The sequence below is a fragment of the Culex quinquefasciatus genome, chromosome 3 (genome assembly GCF_015732765.1).
Source record: "Culex quinquefasciatus strain JHB chromosome 3, VPISU_Cqui_1.0_pri_paternal, whole genome shotgun sequence".
NCBI lineage: Eukaryota > Metazoa > Arthropoda > Insecta > Diptera > Culicidae > Culex > Culex quinquefasciatus.
Window position 1 is genome coordinate 192,842,123 of NC_051863.1, and position 10,329 is coordinate 192,852,451.

At 40.4% G+C, this 10,329-nt stretch overlaps 1 protein-coding gene across 3 annotated transcripts; it reads left to right on the forward strand.

Annotated features, from left to right (window-relative positions):
- Positions 1–4,892: 4,892 nt before the first annotated feature.
- Positions 4,893–10,329, forward strand: LOC6031004 (PXMP2/4 family protein 3). 3 transcript variants are annotated; one of them, XM_038261449.1, is made up of 4 exons: positions 4,893–5,044; positions 5,605–5,717; positions 9,223–9,598; positions 9,663–10,329. In XM_038261449.1, the coding sequence occupies exons 2-4, from the start codon at positions 5,629–5,631 to the stop codon at positions 9,774–9,776; spliced, it is 579 nt and encodes a 192-aa protein (XP_038117377.1). In that variant the 5' UTR covers positions 4,893–5,044; positions 5,605–5,628; the 3' UTR covers positions 9,777–10,329. The 3 variants fall into 3 exon arrangements, with proteins under 3 accessions (XP_038117377.1, XP_038117376.1, XP_038117375.1); XM_038261448.1 differs by having other exon boundaries at positions 4,895–5,111; XM_038261447.1 differs by having other exon boundaries at positions 4,895–5,073.

Here is a 10,329-nt window from a genome sequence, read left to right on the forward strand (position 1 = left end):
GCTCCTCCACCATCGCAAGTGTAACGGACAAGAAGCAAAAGCCCCGCCGCAAGTAGCACTTAGGAACGTGGTGCTGATGCAGGTTGACCCAGACCAAAGCCATGGACATCTTCCTCAACGTTGACCGGAGAAGCGGCCCGAATGAAGCACTACACCTCGCGGAAGATTTGATAAACAAACGGCCCTTTTCAGGGCCACCAAATATCTCACGAAAGAGTTGTTCCTTCAAAATTTCCCTCTAAGAATGTTCCCTAAAAATTTAAAAAAAGATCGAATAAAAATCATTTCACCACAGAGTTAGCATGAAACCACTGTTTCTGTGTGGTAGAATGTCATACGCGCTTGTGTGTGTGTGTGAGCACGGAGAGGGAAAAATCGCCTGCTGCAAAAATGCACAAGTCAGAATAACTTTTTCGAAAATTTGGAGCCGTCGCCGATTGCTGGCAACAGCCTTAAAAAAACACTGGCTCAGAAAAAGCCCCATCGAAACGACGTTGAACGCTTCAACTTTATCCTCAGCTCAAGCATCTCCGCCGTCAGGTATTCCCGGTTTGGTTGACTCGTCCGACCGGGAACTGCGGCCCAGCTCGAGACTACCGTGTCTGTTTCTCGCCTTCACCTTTCCTCATTTGCTGACGCGTCGTCCCTTCCTCTTTGAAAGTCGAGAGTGAAATGATTGCGAAAATGACAAATCGACCTATATTTATAGATGTTTGTTTTGGCATATCGCGGAACGATAAAATCTTGGTGGCGAATGCAGTAGGAAGGCAGAGAGAATGCAGTAGGAACGGCAAAATGAGGAAAAAATCTTGCGTGCTTGTGAAAAGAGGGGAATTAATAGCGAAGTAGAAGTATAAAAATGCGTTCTACCCTTTCCACTCCACTTAGTTGCCACCGAGATGCTGAACAAGTCGGGTCGGCTCATAATAACTATCTGAGCCGCAGACGCTTGAAGCAGCAGCAGCAGAGAGAGAGCCCCAAATTCTCTCTTCCGGAGAAGGATTTCTTCTGAAAAATTACCTTTATTTTCTAGAGAGAGAGAGAGAGAGAGAGAGAGAGAGAGAGAGAATCGGAGAGCAGCACCGAAGAGGGCAAATTGTGTGCGAATGCCGTAGAATGACACACCATACATACACACTCCCGTTTCATGGTACACGCTGATTGGGTTCGATGCGTCGAGTTTCCCTTCCACGGATGTTCGATTGATGTATCTAAATTCGTCACCTGAAAAGGCCATCAAAGACTGCGACCAACTACAGATGCACCCGGGGACGAGCAAAACCGCCAGCGGAGGCAACTTTTAGGCAGTGGAGAAAAATCGTTTAACCTAGTAGACTGTGTAGGGCAGCGAATGACCAAGAAGGTTAAAGCTGCCAGAAATAAATAAATTAACAACAACAACTAGTAGACTGTGTGAAAATTGTTGTAGCCCTGTTGTATGGGTTAGTACAACGAATCTACTAGGAGCTCGTGTAATTGGTCACGGCCCCGGGATGCACAGCCGGGTCAGTCAGGAAGCTTCCCCCAATTCGTTCAAAGATTTTGTTTATGCCAGTGGTGGCCAAAACCTGGAGTGGCCGGTGCCCTCAAAGAAGGTTCCCCCGGGGCCTGGGGGGACATTTATAGAACCATACGAGTTGTGGCAATATGGGTATCAAAATTCATGGTTTTTGATACTGAACATGAAAATGGCCATTTCGACAGTGGTGGCCAAAACCTGGAGTGGCCGGTGCCCTCAAAGAAGGTTCCCCCGGGGCCTGGGGGGACATTTACAGAACCATACGAGTTTTGGCAATATGGGTATCAAAATTTATGGTTTTTGATACTGAACATGAAAATGGCCATTTCGACAGTGGTGGCCAAAACCTAGAGTGGCCGGTGCCCTCAAAGAAGGTTCCCCCGGGGCCCGGAGGGCCTTTTACAGAACCATATGAGTTTTGGCAATATGGGTATCAAAATTTATGGTTTTTGATACTGAACATGAAAATGGCCATTTCGACAGTGGTGGCCAAAACCTGGAGTGGCCGGTGATCTCAAAGCAGGTTCCCCCGGGGCCTGGGGGGACATTTACAGAACCATACGAGTTTTGGCAATATGGGTATCAAAATTTATGGTTTTTGATACTGAACATGAAAATGGCCATTTCGACAGTGGTGGCCAAAACCTAGAGTGGCCGGTGCCCTCAAAGAAGGTTCCCCCGGGGCCCGGAGGGCCTTTTACAGAACCATATGAGTTTTGGCAATATGGGTATCAAAATTTATGGTTTTTGATACTGAACATGAAAATGGCCATTTCGACAGTGGTGGCCAAAACCTGGAGTGGCCGGTGATCTCAAAGCAGGTTCCCCCGGGGCCTGGGGGGACATTTACAGAACCATACGAGTTTTGGCAATATGGGTATCAAAATTTATGGTTTTTGATACTGAACATGAAAATGGCCATTTCGACAGTGGTGGCCAAAACCTAGAGTGGCCGGTGCCCTCAAAGAAGGTTCCCCCGGGGCCCGGAGGGCTTTTTACAGAACCATTTGAGTTTTGGCAATATGGGTATCAAAATTCATGGTTTTTGATACTGAACATGATAATGGCCATTTCGGCAGTGGTGGCTAAAACCTGGAGTGGCCGGTGCCCTCAAAGCAGTTTCCTCTTGGGCCCGAGTAACATTAACCGAAACATACGAGTTTTGGCAATATGGGTATCAAAATTTATGGTTTTTGATACTGAACATGAAAATGGCCATTTCGACAGTGGTGGCCAAAACCTAGAGTGGCCGGTGCCCTCAAAGAAGGTTCCCCCGGGGCCCGGAGGGCCTTTTACAGAACCATACGAGTTTTGGCAATATGGGTATCAAAATTCATGGTTTTTGATACTGAACATGAAAATGGCCATTTCGACAGTGGTGGCCAAAACCTAGAGTGGCCGGTGCCCTCAAAGAAGGTTCCCCCGGGGCCCGGAGGGCTTTTTACAGAACCATTTGAGTTTTGGCAATATGGGTATCAAAATTCATGGTTTTTGATACTGAACATGATAATGGCCATTTCGGCAGTGGTGGCTAAAACCTGGAGTGGCCGGTGCCCTCAAAGCAGTTTCCTCTTGGGCCCGAGTAACATTAACCGAAACATACGAGTTTTGGCAATATGGGTATCAAAATTTATGGTTTTTGATACTGAACATGAAAATGGCCATTTCGACAGTGGTGGCCAAAACCTAGAGTGGCCGGTGCCCTCAAAGAAGGTTCCCCCGGGGCCCGGAGGGCCTTTTACAGAACCATACGAGTTTTGGCAATATGGGTATCAAAATTCATGGTTTTTGATACTGAACATGAAAATGGCCATTTCGACAGTGGTGGCCAAAACCTAGAGTGGCCGGTGCCCTCAAAGAAGGTTCCCCCGGGGCCCGGAGGGCTTTTTACAGAACCATTTGAGTTTTGGCAATATGGGTATCAAAATTCATGGTTTTTGATACTGAACATGATAATGGCCATTTCGGCAGTGGTGGCTAAAACCTGGAGTGGCCGGTGCCCTCAAAGCAGTTTCCTCTTGGGCCCGAGTAACATTAACCGAAACATACGGGTTGTTGCAATATGGGTATCAAAATTCATTGTTTTGATATTGAACCTGCAAATGGCCATTTCGACAGTAGTGGCCACAACCTGGAGTTGCCGGTGCCCTCATGGAAAGTTCACATTGGGGGAACATTTAGGACAATTTTGCCGACAAATCTATGAAACAAAATACAATAATCTTATCCCAGATTTCACTAGCAATCCAAAAACTCATTCAAAATGTTTGGTCCTATGTCTTTCGGTTATGTCTCTGACATACCATCTTGAACTTTTTGGCAATATGAGTAATAAATCGCTGGGGTAATAAATCGATAATTGCGAAATTATTGAAATTGAGAATAACTCTTTCGTAATCAATTTGAGCCCTAAAAAGGGCTTTTTAATGCTTGCTGTTGAAATTTACTTGGCTGTCGCCGATGGCTGGCAAGAGCCTTGCCAAAACATTTCCCCATCGCGAACAACATTGAACCCTTCCAGGTTCGGTCTGCCCCTTCGCCACGATGCTTCTCCGCCTTCAGCTATCATTGTTGCCGCTGTGTCGTCCCTTCCTCGTAGACTGTCGAGAGTGATTTGAGTACGCAAATGAAATAGATTTTCGTTTTGGGATTTCGTGGAACGAAGAAATCTAGGTGGCGGATGCCGTAGGAGAGAGAACGCCGTAGAATCATCAAAACGAGAAAAAAGTCTTGTAATGTGTGGGAATAAATCGTTTAATGTGATTCAAATTTGTTGTGACGCAAAGAAAATCTTTAACACATGGTTCAGACTGGCTCTTTGTAATGAATTGGAGTCCTGATAATGGCTTTTTATTATTTTAAAATATTTTTAAAACATTGTTCAATGCCAAAAGTTTAATTGATGAAATGATTTCAAATCAACTGGCACGACAATCTTGACATTACGATTAGCTGTGAAGCGTTTCAAAACTTTAGACGTTATCCAACGTCAAAATACCATAAGATCTTAGAGCAGAAATACCATAAGATCTTAGAGCAGAAATAAATAGATCTTAAGAAATAACCGTTTCGTGATTGATTTTGTGGCCAAGAAACGCAAATAATAAAACTATAAAAAAAATCATTAACTTTTGTGTCCGAAGTTCTTCGTCATGATGGTTATGCCTGTAGCATTACCACTGCACCTTTTTTTTATAAAAACACGTACATTGTAAAAAAAATACAATTAATTCGAATTAAAAAAAAATGCGTGATGAACCGGTACAAAAACGGCACGTACAGTGGTAACTCTAACCGGTCAGCTCATAGGCGTGCGTCCACTGGAGGGTAACCGTATGCTTAAACGTCATTTCTATACCAGACTTCAAACACTATGATCACCAGTCTGTCAGCAGAGATGTGAACATTTAGTTGTAGCAACAAAACACACATTCCATACGCATTTTGACGCAGTACTTGTACCTGGAACTGGAACACGGTCAAATAGTTGGAGAAGGAAACCGGAAAAAAAATCTCATTTTAACAGTTAGTTCTTTTGCTACAAGTCTATTTTTGTAAGTCCGATAACAAGGTTTAAAGAGTTCACCAACTGGTAAGATTCTCAAATTAGACGTTTTTTTTCCGCGAGTTTCATAGTAAAAGAGTGAATCTAACTAAGTCACAATACATCCTTCCCGGTGCTACGTGCAAAATGTGTTTACACTCTTATCGCCGCGTAGATTACGCATTATCGGGTGCAGTGAAATACGTTTTTATAAAATGTGTCTTTAGCCTTCAAGTAACACACACAAAAATAAGCCTCACGTTTGAAACAAACACAGCCTCATCCCAGCGAGGTGCGAGGGGCTTCAATCGTGCAGTGCAGTCCAAGTGAGGGCAAAGATAAGCCACACTTGTACTTACACACTAAGCGCGACTTATTTTCGACTCTCTTTCATTTGATAATTGACCCATTATATCGCCAGTGTCGAGGCCGTTAACTCATTCCGGCCGTGACCGAGTGCCGCTCAAGACATTGTTTAAGTGTTGTTCTGTAATTTCTAATCTTGTGTTATCTTCTCCGATTATCGTTTTTCACCTGTAAGATTTATCACAAAACTAGCCGCAAGATGTCGCTGTCGAGGCCGCTGTACAACATGATTGGAGCATACTTTGAGCAGCTCTTTAACCACCCGGTGAGGACCAAGTCCATCACAAGGTAAGTTTAATGGTCACCTCATTCTGGCTTGGAAAGTCTCAAGTTGCGCGTGGATTTCGCTTCCACCGAGCCTCGTTCTATTTTATATACCTACCTGAATGCAATTGTGGTGGTGCTACAAAAAGTACGAATATCTGGTGCTGAGTTTTATTTACGGGTGTTTTTTTTATTTATTGGTAAAGGTTAAAAGTGCTTGGTGCTTTAACCCTGGCGACCGAAGCAGAGTTGACTAAAAAATTGCTACCGTAAAACAACTTTAAACAAATAAAAACAAACATCTGGGAATGTGGAAACATTTAGTGTCACAAGAAATTTGTAATGTGGCCTCAAAATATGTGTGAATTTACCTCCATTTACGTGTAATTGCTCCTTTTCCACATATATTGGAACGTAGTTAGTTCGAAAAAGCTGTAATATTCAACCCACAAATTAACAACCGTCCAAAATTCTACCTTTTTTCACTGTGAAACTCAATGCCAACAACACACTGACCATTTTACTAATGGTACTCTCAAACCATCTTCTAATCTCGACCGATTGCTTACTAGGGGAATATAACCAATTTGTCACACTAAGCCTTTCGATCTATTCTCATCACTTTGCAGTTTTTCACAATTCAAAAAACATTTTTCAGATGCATCAGCAATGGAGAGTTGCTGGCTCACTTTTATTTCTAGATTACCTTCTAGATCCTTTGCGGTCGTACAAAGGGAAAATAAGCTAACTTAAAAAAAAGCTTTATTGTTATGAACAATAATATCACAAATTTAAGTTTAATTTTAGGACTCAATTGTAACAATTTGTGATACTTATGGTATAGAACTAAAATTTGGAAATTATGTTTGCAGTTTTTTAAATTCTCAAGGCCGAGAAATAGAAAAAATAAAACAAAAACTTAATAAACTAAAGAACCACCAAGTAAATTAAAAAAAAACACCCGAAGACGACAAATTTTTAAAATTTAAAAATTATAAAATTCTATAATTTTTCTTACTTTCTTAAAGTAATTTTTGAATTCTTAGATTTTTAAAATCTTAAATTCATCAATGAATACATTTTTCAACTGAAAGGGATATATTTACTATTGTTTACAAAAGTTGTGTGCCCTTTTGAAATGTTAGGCTTCATTTTTGGAGTAATATTTTGTTTGAAGCAAATTCCTTGATTCTGGAATTATGACATTTTTTTTGTTAATTAGGCCGTTGCAAATATTTTTCATAGTTTATGTTATAGATTTTTGAGTTGTAAATGTTTTTAATTTTGCATGTTTTGAATTTTGTTATTTGTTTTTTTTTTTTGTATTTTTTTATTGAGCTATTCTTAATGAAATCGGCCGTTTTCGACCATTTTTGCCTTCCTCACCTCACTGAGGAAAGGCTATAAAATCACTCGAAAACTGAACTTCTTAAATAGGCCTCGTAGACCCACCTTCACGTATACCTATCGACTCAGAATCAAATTCTGAGCAAATGTCTGTGTGTGTGGATGGACGTAGATTTTTTTTTCTCACTCACTTTTCTCGAAACTGGCTTGATCGATTTTGTCCTCCCAAAGCTCCCAAAATTGTAAAAGGGGTGGTTTTTGTAAGAAAGGCCATAATGCTACACATTTTTAGAAAGGTATTTGAAAGACCTTTCTAACGAGTCCAAAACACTAAAGATCTGATAGCCCTATCAAAAGTTATTAGCACATAAGTGTTATTTATACACTTTTTGGAGGCCAGAGCTCAGATATTTTGATGAAAACGTTGTCCAAATATATCATGCGACCTATCTTTGGATAGGTAATTAAAAGACCTTTCTAACGAGCACGAATTGGATTGGAGATCTGACTACCCTATCATAAGTTGTAAGCACATAAGTGCCCTGCAATATGAAGATCTGACTACCCAATCTAGTGGTTTGAATAATGAGTCAAATTGATAAAACACTGAAAAACACCGCCATTTTGTGTCTATTTTGGATAGCACCCTTTAAATTTGAGGAAGGCACCAACCACCTAAAGGGTGGATTAAGTAACGTTTTTTTGAAAAAATAAAAAGAAAAAAAAGACACAGAAAATTTGTTTATGTTAATTTTTTATTTTTTTTTTACAAATATTCAATTTCCCAAAATCCGTACTATTAATTTTTGATTTTTTTTTCATATAATTAGGGGACAAAATGTTCCGATCAACAATGTTAAAATATGAAAAATCCGTGAAATTTTTCGACATTTCAATGCGGACTTAAATTTCAAAAGGGCGTAATATTGAATGTTTAGCCAAAAAAAAGCAAGCATTGTTGGATTAACATGAAAGGTTTTTAATGAGTCGAAAACTGTGATTAAAAGATTATATACCGTAAACCGGGGTGACTTTGATAGGATTTCAATTTGTTTTTAGAATATTTTCCAACAGGTAAGGTTTTTCTCAAGATTATTATTTTTAAAACATGTACTGGGGCAGGCCACACAAAGTCCATGCACTATTTCGGAAAAAAAAAGTTGTTTCAATAATGTTTAGAAAAACAGTTACGTTAAAAATTCTTAGTTTTAATTCCGGGGTGACTTTGATAGTCATAGTTTTTCTTGTTAAAATCATATTTAAGATGTTCAAACTTTATTTGTACGCTAAATGTACCATCACTAAAGTAGCTGATATAGTTTTTAAGAAAAACAATCAATGTTTATATTTAGTTAACTAAGTGTATAAGCTTTTTAGCAAAATACATATAAATTTTAGGTAAAATTTTTAAAAAGTCGGAATTTTGCCTGAAATTTGTTTTGTTTATAAAATTATCGATTTATATTGCATTTTATACTGAATTCAAGGCACGAATCACAAGTTTTCACATTTTACATGAAATTTGTTCAACTGAAATTGCCTATAAATTTGGAGATTTTTTTAAATTGTGTTTCAAAAACACATATTATTTATTATTTACAAACTTTTTTAACCTTCTCCTAGTGGAAAATTGTCCAAAGAATCCGAAAATGCATTCTGTTTTCCGATTTAAAAAATATGTTCATTGAGAAAATCACGACACTTTGAGAAGTTTAAAATAATGAATTTCATCAACATTTTCTTAACTATAGTTAACTAACTTTTCAAGCTTGTCAAATTTTTTTGAAAAGTTCTTCTTGGGGTACTTTGAACACTTCTCTACCACGGTCAGTATGTTTCTAAACCATTCCTTACGTAATTTAATTGTACTCTTCATTTTGCGGAAAAATCGCAAACCTATCAAAGTCACCCCGGCTATCAAAGTCACCCCGTTTTACGGTAATTGTTAACAATGCACCACCCGCCCATATTTTTTCAAAACTTGAAACATTTGAATAAATAAAATAAGATTAGAAAAACGCTTTGCCTACATCCAAAGTTCATCGCTGCAAACAAGCCACAATCAACCCCCCCAAAGTGCTCAAAATATCTTATCTCATCTGAGCGGGAGAGCTGTTCTGCTGATAATGCCAACCACCTTTGCGTATAATCTTCTGAAAACTCACCTGCTTGCAAATTTCAGCTGCGTCATCGCGGCCTCCGCCAACGTCTGCTCGCAAAAGATCGCCGGCGTGAAACGCCTCAACTCGGACACGGTCGTCGCGTACGGCCTGTTTGGACTGATCTTCACGGGGCCCCTGTCGCACCTGTTCTACCAATGGCTGGACCGAGTCACCCAGGACCGTCGCTTCCGGGGCATTCTGATGCTGCTCGGCGAGCGGGCTCTGTTTGCGCCAATCATCACCGCCCTGTCGCTTTACTTCATCACCCGGTTCGAGGGGAAGGACCACGAGGAAGGAGTGGGTAACTTGAACGACCTGTACAAGATGATTCTCCTGAACAACTGGAAGTTCCTGACGCTGCCGGTGCTGATCAACCTTCGATTCGTGCCTCCGATGGTGAGTTCGTTTGGCATTGTTGCTTCTTCTTTCTCCCTTCTAAAAGCAAGTTCATTTTTTTCAGCTTCGCGTGCTCGTTGCCAACCTCATCGGCTTCTGCTGGATCGTTTTCCTGTCGGCGAAGCGCCGAAAGGCCGAAGCTCGTCGCCGCCAGGCCGAGGAGCAGCGAAACTCCTGAGCGACGGAGCCGGGCTCGTTTTGGCCCTTTGCCGCCGTGTGAGCAGCGTTAGAACGGGGATGACGACGGTTGTGCAGCGTGCATGCAAATAGGGAAAGAAGCATAAGTACCGTCATCAGGGGTGAGATTGGGTCATTAAAATGAAATTTGTATGAACCAATCTCACCCTCAGACCCAATGTCACCCCTGATGACGGTAGTAAAAAAATCATCAATTTGCCGAAAGTTATGAAATTCCAGTAAATTTATAAATTTAGAAAAAAAGCAGAAGAAATGCCTTTTTAAACGGGTAAAGCACAAACCCACAAACAAAATAGACAGCTTAAATTTACGTCGTTTCAAGGCAATATCAAGTTTTTATTGTACACACGAAATCAACTAATCCTTTTCAGGTTTGATTAGTGCAAGCAATTAATATTCTAACACGTCGTCGTTTGTAAAATCATTATTAGGCTAGGGAGGTGCAAAAGACTATTGTTATAACTATTTGTTCCATTGGATTTGTAGTAGAGGGTAAGAAAGGGGTTACGAAATATACCATTTTATATCTTGAA